This window comes from Sorghum bicolor, chromosome 10, assembly GCF_000003195.3.
Source record: "Sorghum bicolor cultivar BTx623 chromosome 10, Sorghum_bicolor_NCBIv3, whole genome shotgun sequence".
Taxonomy (NCBI): Eukaryota; Viridiplantae; Streptophyta; class Magnoliopsida; order Poales; family Poaceae; genus Sorghum; species Sorghum bicolor.
The window spans coordinates 64,548-81,787 of record NC_012879.2 but is presented as its reverse complement, the minus strand read 5'-3'; the positions used below and the strand labels follow the sequence as shown (position 1 = coordinate 81,787).

General features: G+C 41.7%; 1 protein-coding gene across 1 annotated transcript; it reads right to left on the bottom strand.

Moving 5' to 3' along the window:
* LOC8066856 lies at nt 2,666-12,866 on the bottom strand. The gene is made up of 18 exons (XM_021449472.1): nt 11,393-12,866; nt 10,979-11,050; nt 10,699-10,903; nt 10,510-10,621; nt 10,167-10,250; nt 10,004-10,079; nt 9,861-9,920; nt 9,715-9,767; nt 9,466-9,632; nt 9,129-9,333; nt 5,080-5,137; nt 4,822-4,878; nt 4,425-4,670; nt 3,862-3,926; nt 3,710-3,778; nt 3,537-3,630; nt 3,286-3,426; nt 2,666-3,212 (listed from the first exon to the last, which is right to left on the bottom strand). The coding sequence occupies exons 1-18, from the start codon at nt 12,692-12,694 to the stop codon at nt 3,132-3,134; spliced, it is 3,147 nt and encodes a 1,048-aa protein (XP_021305147.1). The 5' UTR covers nt 12,695-12,866; the 3' UTR covers nt 2,666-3,131.

Here is a 17,240-nt window from a genome sequence, read left to right as displayed (position 1 = left end):
GACGCATGCGCAGAGAGCCTTGCAAACTGAGTTAGCACCAGACGCTCACACCGGACGCGTCCGGTCTCACATCGGACGCGTCCGGTGCATACCAGACGCTTACTTAGAAACTTCCAGCGACAACGTCCTCAGCGGACGTGCTACACCGGACGCTCAGGGTGCACTGTTCCTGGGTCCGGTGCCTCAGAGAAAGCTGATTTTCACCGTAACTATCTTCAACTACTTCCCTTGCTCCCATGTGCCAACACCAAAGTGTCACAACACTTGTGCATGTGTGTTAGCAATTTTCAAGGACATTTTCAAGGGTTAATTGAGTAGTTCACTAGGTCCTAATGCATATGCAAGGAATCCAATCACCTAGTGGCACTTAAATAACTGTTTTCACCACGAGATTACCCCTCTTAATAGTACGACTATCTATCCTAAGTGTGATCACACCCTCTATGGTGTCTTGATCACCAAAATCAAAACCCTAAGCAATACCTTTGCCTTGATCTCCATAAGGTTTTGTTTTTCTCTTTCTTCTTTTCCAAGTTGAGCACTTTTATCATCTTGTGGTCATCACCATCATCACTATGATCATCACTTGCTCCATCACTTGGCATGTACTAACCTTATTAAGTCTACACACACTTAGTATAAAGGTTAGTACTAGGGTTTCATCAATTATCCAAAACCAAACTAGGACTTTCAGCCATTCAACCAGTAGTCCACAAGGGTCGCTGATGAGAGAGGTGGGATGTTGTCATTTGCATGCATACTTAAATCTTGCCTATCTAATAATATTCTGATTTATCTATATATTGTCTATTATCAAGTTTCTAAAATGGGCTATTCATACTACAAATTTGTATAGATATCTAACTTTCTTTGGAATGACTCTGAAATTTAACTCGAGTATCACTTTGTGAACTGGCAATCAATTGTCCAAAAGAAAGAATTTGGTGGCCGGGGTATTATAGACCTCATAAATCTCAACATGTGTCTCTTACTTCATATACCACCTTTAATCTAATTCCTTATGAAAAAAGATTGTTGACTTTAAATATATAAGACCAACCACAAAAACAGTAAAGTCTTTATGCGCGGGAGGATTGGCCATTGTGGGTAAAGTCTTATAACGTTATGGTTTGAGCTGATAAGCATCACTGAGGGTATTAATTTTACTTTACTGATGATAATGATAATATTGTTTGGAGCTTTAGCTCAAGTGGAAAATATTGGGTGCACTCATTATACACTATAAATAACTATCAAACGGGTACAGTTCCAGTTTACATTCAAGCCATGTAAACAATTACTATCCCACCGAGTGTTTAGATCTTTTCATGGTTGTCAACCAAGAATAAGTTGCTTACCTGAGATAGCGTTGCGGAAAGAAAGAAATTCGCTAATGCAACATGTTTGTTTTGCAACAAATCTAAGTCAACTAGTCATTTATTCTTTGGGTGATGTGTAGCTAAAAACATTTGAAAGATTGTTTGAGGAGACCTGTTTAGTTGGTTTGACATACCTTAGGATGCAGGCTCAAGTCGTTTGGTTTTCCATCTTGGGCCTAGGCCCGCGTGTGCAGCCAGCGCGCCGTAGCCTGGCTGGCGGGTTTCTAGTCGGCCTAGCTTGAACGAGTAGTGTGAGCGTACGAACCAAACAACAATGATATTCATAACCACAGCTTGGCTAGAGGGAGCTTGGTTTGGCTAGATGCAATGCAAGCTATCCAAGAAGGAAACCAAACAAACCCTAAGTGTCTTGCTAGGCCAAGATTTTGAATCATTTGCACGCTTTTGGTTGAGAAAAAAATGGTGTTGCTTAGGGCTTATGGAAACTTCAGAATGACTTCTATTTTGAGGGAGCGACATGGTCAGGGGAGAAGAAGTTGATTCGAGTCATTGGGACGTTGTGGCACTCGAAAATAATATTGAAGCAAGAAATGCAAGTTGTGGATACTTCTACAAAAATCTCTGCCACTTTAGAGCAACACTTTGATGTGACATAGATTTTTGGTAGTGACATGTACTCCCTCTATCCCAAAATAAGTCTTTATCTCACATTTTAAGAAGTCAACCAATCTCAACCTTAATAGATTTATAAAAATAGTATCAACACAAATATCTTCAACTAAGTTTACTATAAAAATATATGATGTGGTTAATCTAATGGTGCTTATCTACTATCACAAATATTAGTATCTCAAGGCATATGTTTGGTCGATGTTTAGATTACTTGGCTCCTCAAAATATGAGATGCGGACTTATTTTTAGATGGAGTATGTTGCAATAGCACACCACACTATGGCATTGAGAAAGCCCTAGTGCATACATTGAGAACTCCTTAGGGCCTATTTGGGTGGAAGAAGTGTCTCGCCCGCCTCCACCACCTTGTCACAACCATCACCCCCAAAACCCCCCTTCTAAGGCTACCAGACTCATTCCCTACCACCCATCAGAACCCTAACCCTAACGCCAGCCGCCGTTTTCTCCCTCTCCGATAGGGCACAGGTGTGTGAGGTGGTCACGTAGGAGGGGTTGGACGGCCCACATCACGCCATCCGTGCAACGGTAGCATAGTAAACTTTGCGTCCCTGCAGGCCAACAACTACAAACAACTGGCTCCGAATTCGCATTACCCTGTATATATCGCAGCTTCAACCGGAATGTATGTTATCAGAGGGGGGACAAAGGAATGTAAAACCACTCCAGTACTCCACCATCAAAATAGCTCTGGTAGCAGTTTTGGAGTCAAGTTCAACTAAAACAACCGATTACTTACACATACGAGCCCCACCACTTGTCAGTGTCAAACACATCAAAATTGGATTGCAAAATCTGTCTCTAGGGCTAAGACTCTGGGTGGGGCCACTTCAATTGCATTGCACATAGTATTACACCAAAAATAGCCAGGTGTGCCACCACTTGCCAACCCCAGCGCTACTACACTCGATTCAAGAGTAAAATTAATTTGGATCCCATGACCTCTTGTATTCTTCCTTGGCTCTTTTCTTCGCCTTAGCTTCAGCTCCTGTATACCAACCGTTCATTGTCTTGCCATGCTTTGCTTTCGTCAACTCTTTATGTACATCACAATGGCGACCCCAAAAGACAGACAAAAATCGTGCTATTGCAACACCAACATCATGACATTGGAACAGCCTTGTACAGGTATGACGTTCCATGGAATATAGTCAGGTGTGCCCCATTAAGACAAGCTTCCAGCTGCAAAACATCAACATCAATTAGATTTACATCTACATACCATCTAAACTGAATGGCAGGCTTCGTAGTTAACCTCTTCAGGAGGGATCCTAGAGAAGCCAAATTTCTTCATCCAGATCCCTTCAGCTTCATGTGCAGCAGGAAGCACAAAGTGCTTGATCTTCAGCGAGACTAGCACCCTCTCTATGCATGAGAACAAGGCTTGGAAGTAGCCCTGCATTAGCGTAATATAATAGGTCAAACATCAACCAATGAACAAAGAACCAACTGCATGACCAAAATAAACAATCTAGTATTGAGCGTCAAAGCAATTCTAAGACCCACCAGCCCTTGAACATCCTGGCTTGTAGCAACTAGTGGCAGCTCAGCTACATCACCTCCCATCACACGCATAAGTGCTGCTGACACCACAGTAGAGCTGCAACAAGCAACTATTATTCAGTAAATATGGATGCAAAAGTTGGGACGATTTTCCATTTTGCTATAACAGTTCTTACCCCACAGTTAACAGCGCACAGTACATTCCACTGTAATCTTGTCCGGGCATTCCCTCCTTAGGTCCCCTCCTGGTACATTTAAATGAGATGAGGGCCTTTACAGAGGCAGCAGTTGCATACCTCTAAAACAAAGTGTTGTTCGGTTATCTTACCCATTAACCATCTCAGGAATCAAATCTCTACCTGTGAGAGCTTCACGGATCGGATCAAAAGATTGCTGCAAGAGAACACTTCGTGAGAAACCACTGAAGTCTTGATTCTAAGATAGTTTGATAAGAAGTCCTAATGTACCTCCACTAATAATGCTAAGCTGGCAACTAAAGCTTTGAACTTGTTACTCTCCAGCCAAAATCTCTTAGCAACAGAGCAAACATTTGCTATTTTCTCTTCTGAGATGAGAATATGACAATTGTACAGCGATTTCTGTTTTAAGGTGCCCACAAGCTTACTGTTTGGCATTAGGCTACTATCAAAGAACAAAGAACTCACTCAAAGCTGGCAAGCTTGGTAGTAACATGGGCTAAACACAGTTCTATTGATAAACAACTAACATTTCTGACATATGTTATAATGCATCCATCCAACATAATAACAAACTACCAAAAACAGATTACCATCAGATGAGAAACACGTCCGAAGGATGAAATGAAACAACGATTTTTGACCAAGAAATTTATCTATACAAAAACATGAGATCACATAATACAGGACTTACATGAAAAATTGGCACTGCAGCAGAGAGCAATATGCTTCCCTCTTCAGTAGCCCTTTTACCAGAAAGTAATTGCCATTTGAGATCTTTACTGGTGTCCATGCATAAACCTCTTGTCTCATGTTTCTTCCTTATGATTTCAAGATCTCGCTCAGCCAAAAGTTGAGCTCCATCTGAGATTATCTTGTCCAATGAAGATCGTGTCTCAGAGCAACTGCTGCAACAGAACCATTCACCCTCTGGCAATTCCTGTAGAAAATTGAATTGTGTTAGCATTGAGCTATTCACCCAGGTAAAAGCATCATACTACATCTGAAGTGAATATATCATGCACACCAAACCTTACGTTAAGATAATAATGACTGATTTTAATCGCATAATAAGGTCATTCTGCACTAACCTTTAGTTCTACTTGCCATTGACTCTGCAAACATCCTACATGATACTCTTTCTCACACTGAGCAGCACAAAATAGAAATATGTCAGCCAAGTATAACAGTAAACTTGCACATGTATGTTGCGCTTTAATCTAGAGAAAAAAACTAAGAGAAAAATGAACCATATGAAGAAAAGATTATGTATTAATAGTTTGAATATAAATAACGATGTACAAGCAAAAATATCAAGCCACTGCAGAAAAAGGAAATGCATAGCATACTTGGTCACAGAGTATCACAGTGCGCTCATCAAATACAGCATTGTTGAAATCTTTCTGTCTGCACAGAGAAACTTCACCAGTTAGAACACTTAAGAATGCAACTAGCATAAAAAAAACACAGCTAGCAGTTCAGGAGGCTAGCATACTGACAATTACAAACATTAAAAAACATATCACACATTTCATTGTTCTAAGAGATAACTGCCAAGAGTGCCTACTGCCTAGGCACCAGCTGCTGTCATCCTGCCTTGCTGGAAACTCACTTAGATAACCCAGATAGCTTAAGGCATTATGTACCAGGGGTTTAAACTCTTTATTACATTCTAGTCACAGTATTTCTTCAGGTGCTTTTTGATTTGCCTATTTATTTTATCCTAACCGGCGGCATCAAGAGATTCTACAGCTGGTAGCAGCCCATTTTCTGCCCGCATACTCATTTCCATAGGGTCTAACAGCATCAGTTGTACTTGAGCGTGTTACTAAGGCCCAGTTTGGATGGACTAGGACTAGTAATTAGGGTTACCCTGTTTGGATCCACTGGCTAATAAGTAGTACTATCTCAGTATAAAAACTGTTATACCCCTGAACTGTGTTTCTCTGTGCATGGTTCTTGGTTGAAGCCCAAAAAGCTAAAATCCAAAATCAAAGAAATAGTACTACAAAAGTCATTCAATCATTCCAGTGAACCAGCCAAGAGCCAGCACCACCCCCCACTGTGACTCCAAGGTAAGACGAGGAGTGACCTGTGCCAGAGAAGCCCCATGACAGCAGAGACGAACCGGAGAGAGATGGCCTCGCGGCTGTAGAACAGGGCGCGCATGGCGGCAGCGAGCACCAGTTCCGCTGCAGCTGGCCATGCCACGCCGGTGAGAGGTGCCGCAGGTAGTCCACGCCCACGTACGCCACCGGAGCTCCTCCCCATGTATGCCAGCGCAGCAGATCGAGGCGATGCAGGAGCTAGCAGATCAAGGCCGGTGCAAGCTGCCACGGCCTCCGCCGCACGCTACTGGCCTTGGATGGGCGGAGACTGGAGAGCGACTGGATGCAGGACGGACGGAAGGGAAAGCGACTGGATGTGGGAGGGACCGAGCGGATGCGGATGCCACTGTTGGCGCTTGGGGAGACGAGGCGGCGGCGGCGGGCGGATCGTGAGCATATGTCAGAGGAACCGAGTGGAACCGAGGGAACGAGCGGATGCGGAACAAAGCCGATGCAGTTGCGTAGGGGTATGTCGTGTCTTTTTCCCATCAGTAGAAAAATTAGCCCCTGATGGCTGGGTTTGATGGACAAGTGAGCTAACAACTAGTCCAGGCCTTGGGTAAAGTTTAGGCCACCTATTAGTCCACCTGTTCAGATCTAACCTTTAGCGACTAGTTGTTAGCCCAAGGGATCCAAACAGGCCCTTACTGAAAGTTTACCAAGAGATTTTCCAACCCACAACTAGTTTGTACTCATGGCTGTTTTACATTCAACAGAACAACAGAATAAAATACCTATGATCAATACTTGTTAAAAAGTATGCATAAAAGAAGAGGTCCAAAGCACTCTATTTTTGTGCCACATATGCAAAAAGGGCTTCTTGTGTTATCATAGGAGAGATTTAATAAGAAACCAAAAATCTAAAAGAAGAGGTTTAGGGATTCAAAAACCAAGTCAACTAATCAAATGACTTAGTGAAGTCTAGTTCTTAAGATCTAAAATTTATTTTCCCAGCCTCCATCAAATAATAATAAGGATAAAACTAAAACTGTCAGCTTTAAGAAACCATCCTCATGTGGCCATGCAGATTTCAGTTAATGCACAACATCCTGCTCTCCAGGGCATACTTTCTCTAGTTGCAGATCACATTGCATGGGAAACACAAAAAATACTGTAAGGTGTAGGTCCAATGAGAGGACAGATGGAGGGGGTATGGATGGAAGAATCTAAGTAGATTAAGTAGATGGGACCATGAACAAAAGGAAGAATAGATAGGGGGGCAGAGATGACCAAATGGGAATAACATTTGATTTCCCTAGAGGCTGAAAATATCCCTATTAGGCTTTGTTTGGTTGCAAATCAATCCAAGGGGATTGAGGGGGTTTCAATCCCTAGCAAGTCAAAATCCCCTCTAATCCCTCATAATCCCCTTCAACCCCCATGGAATGGGGAATAACCGAACATGGCCTTAGGTATTTTGGGGGTTCCTGTGAGTCCTAGCAGGCTGCATGTGGGCTCCCTCTTCAGGAAAAGAATGCAAAAAGGATCATTTGGAAAGAATCCTCTATGTCTATTGCTGGCAGCTCAGCCCTCATAACTTCTAGCCTAAATAGTGCCCCTTATATATCAGTCAAATACAAATATTTGAAAAGGGACACTGTCTGCTCTGAAACACAAACAGACTGATTCACCCATTTGGGCTGATCTTATCAACATCAAGAACATTTACTTGCAGGGGAGAAAAATAAAAGTGAACAATGGCAAAAAAACACTCTGGTGTGGAAGGATGCTTGGTTATATAATGACCCTCTTTGCCTTCTCTTCCTGATCTCTTCGAATTATGTGAGCAGCAAAACATCTGTCTATCAGTTAATCAGTGGCACAGTTTCTGTCACATTTTGTAGATGGCTGACTAATGACCTTAATCTTGAAATGGAATAAAATTGTCACATTTTGTAGATGGCTGACTGATGATCTTAATCTTGAAATGGAATAAAAATGTTGAAGATGCTTCGGCAATCTTGTTAGACTCTGATCAGGATGTAGTATCTTGGAAACTAGAGAATAGTGGTAAACTCTCTGTTAAGTCCACTTACAATGCTCTTACCAGTTCTGAAGGTGGCCCTACCTTCAAATATATTTGGAAAGGAAAGATTCCCCCTAAGATCAAGATTCTCTTGTGCTTAGTGGCGAATATTGCTATTCTTACCAAAGGCGATATGATAAAAAGGAATTGGAATTGGGATCCGATATGCTATTTTTGTCAGCAGCATGAATCTGTCACTCACCTTCTTTTTACTTGCTCCGTTGCTAAGATCATTTGGGCTATAATAGCTACTTGTCGGGGTGCTGATAATGTTCCTACGTCATTTGCTCAAAGCTGGAAGTGGTGTGAGCAATGGCAATGGGAAACAGTTCTATGCTGTGTTGGAACCGCAGCTGTCTGCTGGTCGATTTGGAAAATGAGGAACAAAGTTTGCTTTGAGGGGAAAAAAATTACATAACCCAATAGAGATTGTGTCATGCATGTGCGTTTATGAAATTCTGGGCAGGTCTTTAGAAATATGTTGACAAGGAGATGCTGATTAAAGGCGTTGACACCATGATCAAGATTGCTCTACAGCTGCTGTCCAAGAAGCACCAAGTGGTGGTTCGATCCAACCTGCTGCCAGACCCCGCTGAAGATGATGACGCAGAGCAGAAGCCAGATTGCTGATGGAGCCTGGAAGCAACTGATCTCATTTCAGTTCAGGGTTCATTTTGTTAGTTGTAGTTGTCATTCTCAGGGTAATCTGGCATGGGTTGTCAAACTCCAGCCTTTTGCTGTTTCTTGAGCCTGTCTGCTCTGTCTGCTACTCTGAACAGATCTAAAATTCTGCTGTATTTCCGTTCAATGCAATGGAAATGGGGTATCACTTATTCGAAAAAAAACAGAAGCTGAAAATATAATTGTGATTTGCAAAAGTAAATAAATCTCTTGCAATTGCAGATGTGGAACGGTCCAAACAGCTGGTCTGAATAAGGAGCATGTACATGCATATGTTGAACAGGATATGATCTAATCATCTAATGACCATTATCTGTACAATATGAAGTTTATTTGAGCACTCACCTTTGCTCGGATGCATGGTTTTTGCTTATTTATTTGTGCCTAAAGCTATTTACAGGCTAAAGTGCTGAATTAACTGCACTGGCATATTCGTAATGAGACCGTCAGTTCCCACTGGTGTAACTAGACTGTAAATTGAACAGGTGGCAATGCAGATGAACCCTGGCTACTAAAACTCTTAACTTTTCCAAACTACAATTGATTAATCAAGTATATATATATATAAGGAAAAAGTACTCACTTGCATAGAGCACAGCCTCCAAGATCATCAGATATGGGGACAATTCGTATAGCTCTCTTCATTATCTGTTCAATGGAATCAACTCCAGCTTGCCTCCCAGCAGCTTTAGCATTTTTATTTTTTGCTAAAGCCTTTTCTTTTTGCACAAGATTGTGACAATTATCACAATACCATTCTGAGGGGACTTTACGCAGTCCAACGCAAGCTGCAGTTGGTATAACAAGCGAGCCAGTTGTTAAAACCGTTCTCATAAAAAGAAGAAAAATACTTCACAAACAAATAACCAAAAAAGAACATTCCCGAGCTTGTAATTAATTCCAAGGACTTGCAAAACTACCTGGATGAAATGACCTTGGACAGATTTTGCACGGGAAAATGTCTCCCCCCTGACCACATTCTCTGCACAGATCATCTGTCTCGCGTTCTGACAGTTCCATATCCTTTGATATTTTCATTGCCAGCTCATGCAATGATACTCCGTTTGATGTGAATATGTTATCATACCTAGCAGCAATGTAAAAAAAGTGAGGTCAACCATGATAACCCTGTGTTGGCATAATTTAAACACAAGAACATAAAGACTTACGGTTTGCGCCTTGATCCCTCACCCGCATGAGCTTCAAATGCTGATGGGCTAACCTGAATATTCCGCGCCGCATAAAAAAAGATTAATTATTTTATAAAATGTATGATGAACCTGAAGAAATAACTTAAATGAGAGAAGAGTGAGACCACTCTGTTGCAGTGATTACAGTAGATTCTTTGATCCTTGATATACCCATCAACCTTTCTCTGCATCATGCAATGCAAATTATAAACCAAAGAAAACACAAAATGAATTGAAGAAAACCAGGAGGTAGCCTTAGTCTAACAACCTGCCCATCAACATAGTAAGCTACTTCTGTGCCATCAAGCAAAACATTAAAGACCAATTTGTGTAGTCTGTTATCCCTGAAGAAAAGTACCCCCAAAAAAATACCAGTGAGCTCATGCACACATAATAAGTAAGAAAAGATAACACGCTTATAGTGTACCAACTTGTTTGTTACTTTGCCAGCACTCCCACCCTTCTTGCCTGATGATATGTTCTTTAGCAAAGCCTCCTTGGAACTCGGAGTCAGACTACAGACCAAAAACAAAGGATGGAAGGAAGTAATAAGATCTAAATGCAAGAACTTAAAGATAAGAAAGAAAAAAAAGCAAAATTTGCAATCAAAACTCTAAAACTATGAACTTAGATAGAACAAAAAAAAAGTAAGACATTAGCATCTAACCATATCAGGCAGATATCTCTTGTACATATTAATTATCTAACCAATGGTGAGAACATAGCTATTTATGCACAAGAATATGTAGCACACTATTTGCTCAAAGTGCTTACCTTGAACTGCCATTACATGCATACGATGCAGTAAGAGGATCTTGAGGTTGCTTTGACTCGAGGCAAACTTGACACAGTACATTTTCAGATTGTGATGACGGAAGAACAGGCTCTGCAGCATTAGGAGATGTTATCAAATGTATCATAGGAACTTGCACCTAAAAAGTTCTCAAAGCATGAAATTCTTACCGTTGCAATTCAAACAATTAACACTGCTCCTTTTAATTACTGGATCAATGGAGGAACGAATGGTTTTTTCTAGAGCCTCCAAGGGAGATCCGTCAGATGCACGCAGCACGTCACGCAAACTATTGCCATTCCCTAAGTAAATGTAATCAGCAGGGTGTTTTTTGGTGCTTCCAGCATGTTGTTCAAAGTAATAAGCTGAAACAGCCTGTAAAATGAAAGGAGAGTAGCATAAATAAACAGTTTTTGTTCTTTAATAGTTTATAGACTACAGAACACATACCTTGGAGCCATTACAGGACAGGCAAAAGCAACGTATATTGCAACCAGTAATCACTCCTTTTAGCACAGCCTTCTGCAACTTGCAAGCATAAACTTATGTTAATAATTGCATGAGATACAAAAACTAGACAGACAACAATCCAAATCCAAGGCAATATGTCATCAAAGCAACTCTAATTCCACGATGCCAACTTTATCCTTAAGCTGTACTTGTTGTCACTTGTTGTCATGGATCATGGTTTAAGGTTTGCCAAATACTCCTACTGTCTCAACAAAGGATAACTCTGTCTTAATATTACTAGACTATGTTAAACCAGTAAAAAAAGTGTAAAATATGAATTTGCAAGCCATTAGCACAGCAGTAACCACAGATTTAAGAACAGCTCATAAAACATTAAGGATGATTCTCACATACCTTGCTATGAGGAATGATGTACATAACTGGCATCCCCTCGAGCAGGCCTGTGTTAAGCAGCTCCCTAATGTTTCCAGGGTGCTTCGTGAGGCATGCAACTTTCTTTGACATCTTCATCTCCATCTTCTTCACTGGAGGGGAGTCAGATGCACTGTCCAGCGCATCGTCGGATCCAACCAAACTGCTCTCAACCTTTGTCTTGAGCAACGACCTTGTGAACCTTCTCTGAGGCTTCTCCAGGAGCAAAGGGAAATCAAATGAGGCATCGTTGCTGCCATCTGGTGTCGCCTGACTTTCACAAGCTGCAGACTCTTCTTTGTCTGGTTTATTATTCTTGAGCAGCGATCGAGTGAAGCGCCTTGCAGGCTTGAGGTCGGCAGCAGCCGCAGGTGTGGCTGCATCCTCAGCTAGCATAGTATTGGAGAGTAATACATTGTCCACGGCCTGCTGCTGTAGCCTTGCCCCATTTGAGTTTGAGTTATCACACTGGACGTTTCCAGTTGCAATGGTGACGGCCTGCTGCTTTAGACTTGCTCCATTTGAGTTTGTGTTATCACAATGGTGGTCTCCAGCTGCAAGGATGGTTTCCAGCAGAGTTGGTGGTACTCCTGCAGTATCCTCTGTGGCCACATTCGGCTTTGATGCACTATCTGCAATGGTGGTTTGCAGCAGAGTTGGTGCTACTGCTGCAGTGTCCTCTGTGGCCACATTCGACTTTGATGCACCATCCTCTGCGGCCACATTCGGCTTTGCAATCACTTCCATTGCCGAGTCCTCTGTTGCAGTCTCTGCTGCACTATCCTCTGCTGCGGACAGATTCGGCTTTGCAATCACTTCCATTGCCGAGTCCTCTGTTGCAGTCTCAGCGTGGAATGGCTGGGGGGCTTCCAACATCGATTGCGGAACGACCTCTTGATCGGCATTGGAATCGGATCGGTGGTCAGAGACGGTGGGAGGATTAGATCCATGGAGCGGTTGGATGATGTCACGGAGGGGCTGGTTAGGCGGCTCGGCGTCGATAGGCGGCGTGGGCGGGGAGACGAGATCGGCTGCGGGGGCGGGGGCGGGGGCGGGCGGGTCGGATCTCTTGCGCCTCTTGAGAGATGCTGATGCCGATGGGTCCGGAAGGGAAGAGATGGGGCGGCCGGAACGCGTGCGGCCGGGGGAGGCAGAGATCTCGGAGAGGGACTGGAGCGCGAAGGCGAGCTCACGCTTCATAGCCCGCGGCGGCGGTGGCGGCGGCGGCGGCGGCGATGGGGCACAGGCACTGCCACCGGAGGGGGACGAGGCCGGCATGGTCATGAGATGAGAAAGGGCGGGGATTAGGCAGCGAGCCGATTACGACTGCATGGGTACCGCTTGATTGCTGCTTGCTAGGGTTTGGAGCGCGGGGGTGGGAGCCTGGGAGGGAGGGATCGGCGAAGAAGACGATGAGGCCGAGAAGAAACCAATCGCCCGCTCGCAGCATTTACTTTCCTTATTAAATTATTACCTACTGTTTTATTACTACTACAGTATTTTATTTGGTGGTCCTTTCTCTCATCTATTAAATTATTATTACCTGCCGTTTCCTTTTCTTTAAAAACAAAATGACGATGCACCCTTTTGTTTTTTTGGGAAAATTTTGCCTTTTCGATTCGCATTCTTATTGGGCTTCAAAATATTTTGCAAATTTTTTTAGATTCTCCGTCACATCGAATATTTAGATACATACATGGAGTATTAAATATAGATAAAAAATAAAAACTAATTACACAGTTTGGTCGGAATTGACGAGATGAATCTTTGAGCCTAGTTAGTCTATGATTGGATAATATTTGTCAAATACAAACGAAAGTGCTACAGTAACGATTTTTTAAAATTTTTTGGAACTAAACAAGGCTAGGCACTTTGTGTTTGATGAAATACAGTACAATAGGTAGGTAGGTATACACTTTATACGCGGATTTATTGTTCAATTGATAATTCCTAGCATCATGTTGCTATGAACTTCACATCTATTCCTTTGAAATATAACATATGCACGGAGTATATGTGTCACAACCTAATTTCATATATAATTCATTAAATAGTGATCATCATAGGCAAAATTGTATTTATTAAAATCAATTTGCAAACATGGTGGCCTAAGGCCCCTTTGGATTGCAAAAAAACAAAAGGGGGAAATGTAGTATTCACATTATATGGATTGAGTCATTGTAGCATCCTTTGGTTCATAGGAATTGCATTTAGGGTAAATGTGCTAAACTTTTCTTTGTGTTTGATTTCATAGGAAAATCATAGGGAAAAAACATCCACTCAAATCTCGGGCGTTTGGTTTCATGTGCTTCTCCTGAAGTTCATCAAAACATATTCCTACAAACTTCTTGTGTTTTCGTTCCTCTGTTTTGCACATGTGTTCCTATCCCATTCATGCATTATTTCTATTCTTGTATTTCTTCAATCATGTATTCCAAAGAGGACTTAAAAGATTCTTGAGTTTGCCTTTCAACTTACATGGGTGTACCATTTAGGTCTATAAACTTTTAAAATGTATTTCTAAACCACTTATGTTATTTAGTGGTATAACCTTTGAAAAGATGTGAAATGCTATTCGCTTTGTTGAAAAGCCATGGCTGAAAATATTGTTCGCTAATTTATTGTGAGAGAAAAATATTGTTCGTTCACTAAAATAGTACGCCCCTCACGACTTTTACCCATTTTCATGATACACCATGAATAACACCACTAGCACTTGTTTAAAAAACACTTGAAAGATCCTATAAGGCTAGAGGGGTGAATAGCCTAATCAATTTTTTTACAAACTTACTAACGCAAAGAGTTAGTATATAATAAAGCAAAGCTTTTTCTCTAGCTCTAATTGAGGGTTTGCAAACCACCAATCTCAACAATTCTAGTCAGTAAGATTACTAGGTAAACAAGAGCTATGTCACTACAAGCTACACTAATAAACTAAGCTACACAAATCAAAACTAGCAACTAAAGCTAATTACACTACTTTACGAAAATATAAAAATAAAGGATATAATCTTGATATCGTCATGTTGGGGATGAACCAATCACCAAGATATGAACCAATTAATCACCGAGAGAATGTCAATCAATCACAATTGAGACACATGGTTTTTCTCATGAGGTTTACGTGCTTGCTGGCACGCTAGTCTCCGTTGTGTCGACCAACACTTGGTGGTTCAGCAGCTAAGAGGTGTTTCACAAACCTCGTCCCCATATAGGACACCGCAAGAACCTACCAATAAGTGAGATAGCTCAATGACACGAGTAATCCACTAGAGTTGCCTTTTGCGCTCCGTTAGGGAAGACACAAGAACCCTCACAATCACCGAAGCTGCCCACGAATAATCACCAACTCATACTAATGCTCCTAAGCATCTAGGTGTCAACAACCACCAAGAGTAACAAGAACTCTACAGCCACAACGATCCTCAAATGTCTCTAGATGCAATCACTCAAGTAAATGCACTTAGAATAACTCTCATTCTCATAATGATAGTGAATCTATGAAGGAGATGAGTGAGAGATGTTTGCTTAGGCTCACAAGGTTGTCAAGTGTATCAAAATACCAAGAGGGACACACAAGAACCGACCACCATGTATATATAGGGGTCCTAAACAAATAAAGTCACTAGGCTCTCAGTCTAAAATAGAGCCATTAGGCCCTCAGCCCAGCCACTATCAGGCACAACAAACACGTTGGTGCAAAAGCATCAGACACTGCCTAGCATTTGGTGCTGTCATGACAAGCTTTCGGATGCATGTCATGTGTCCTTGTTTGAATCTCGCGCGTTGATCTCCAACAGTCACGAAGAAAATCATCCACACTCATAGAGCCATCAGACACTCAGACGAAAACCACCGAATGCTGAGCCTCCAGCGTCCGATGCAACTTAGAGAGGTTCTAAAACCATTTTTGGCCCAACTGATACGTTAAATAGGGTGCCACTAGATGCTACCCAACGTATGGTGCTTACACCACCGAAAATCTACTCATGACCCTACTGACATTAGCATACGTCACACACAACTGACGTAGCAATGCAGCGTTCGGTGCTCCAGCATTGGACGTGTCGATGCACACTACGCTGAAATTTCCAGCACACACCAGACGTTAGGCTAGCGTCCGATGCCTTCGAGACCGATGTCTAGTGCAATAAAACAGTAAAGGACATCTCTAAAAGGCACTGAATCACCCAACTCCTCTCTACCTCAATCCTTGCTCAAAAGAGCTAACCACTAAGTGTACCACCTTGTGTACATGTGTTAGCATATTTTTATAATTTTTTAAGGGTTATGTTAGCACACTAGATTCTTGTGACAGAACCGCCTAATCTAATGTCCTCCCAAGAGTACTTGTTTTTCACTAGACGCTAAGTATCCGAGAGAAAATACTAAATTGTTTGGTCCCGTCGAGCACACAACATGGTAGAACTCGAGAAACCATATTTTTCGACAAGATCATAAATGAGAGAGAACAAGCTTACAATATTTTTAGTCATTTCTTACGTCACTTATATTATAGCATTAGATTACTACACGAGCAGAAATAATAATTTATTTAATGACAAGTTAAGCATTAATATAAAAGCATTTATGTACATAAAATGGTAATAGAGTGTGAGTCTTTTTCTTTTGTAAAATATTTTTAGTCAAGGCTGATGAAAAATAAATTCTAAATCCGCATCGCAAGGCAAATCCTCGCTGAGTCCACCACGAGGAATTCACACACACAAGTGTTAGCTCAATAGCACCTACCACCTGCAATAGAGTAGAACAAACCCTGAGTATTCAATTGTACTCTGCAAGACTTACTCATCAGGAGGAAAAGACTACAAGGATTATGCAAGGCTATCTGGCTTGTGGTTTCATTGCATAGCAGAAGCATTACTAGAAGTGTATCCTTAAAGTTCATTATATTAGTAGTCATGGTTCAATTATTAAATAACCAAACTATGTAAGCACCTAGGCTATTTCCAAGCAAAGGTTGAGCAAACAGAATCATTTCATCTTCCAAGTTCTAGTTCTTACTACGGTGCAAGACCATAGTCAAGTCATAACATCAAGCGACGGCGATTCACGAATCAATGTATCCCAACTGGAACTTCAAAACACATGCCTCATCTGCACCCCAAATGATGAAACCGAGTACACCATTGCAAAGAGTTCATCGAGACGATCAAAATAGATATATTATTTGCTATATTTAGAGTCCCGATGAGAGAATCCCCGATAGATATACCCAAGAATTCTGTGGAATACTCTAGAAGCATCACCAAGCAAAAGTTTTATGGATTAACATGACAATTTCTACAAAATTGGAGAATTGTAAATTTTTAGGGATAAAAACAGAATATGGTGACGAGCCAAGGAACCGAACTAATTCCACAAGAACTGACAAGAAGGTTCTAGAGGACACTAGAAGACATGGGAACGAAACAGGAGCACGGCGGTGGACAGGTGGGCCCGGTTGGCCCCACATGCTAGGTCGGCCAGCCTGGGCCCACCTAGAAGCGAGCTCCACTTCGTGTGACAGCTTCCAAAACGCATCTTGACTCTTGTTTCAAGTTAGTTTGATTTGAAGGCTACTAGGGGCAGACCCCACTGAGGCATCGAATCAATCATCATCAGTTGATCTCTCATTCAGAGGGCTAGAGAGAAAAGTTAGGGTTTCCAATTAGAAGATTAGAGCTCTATTTCAAGTTTAGTTTAGATCTAGCTAGATACAAGTAGAGTTGAGCGTAGCTCAGGATTCTGGATCGATATTAGGAAATTTGGCAATTCTATTATTGTATCACATAATTATGATTTTGTGCTACTTCAATATCATTGTGTT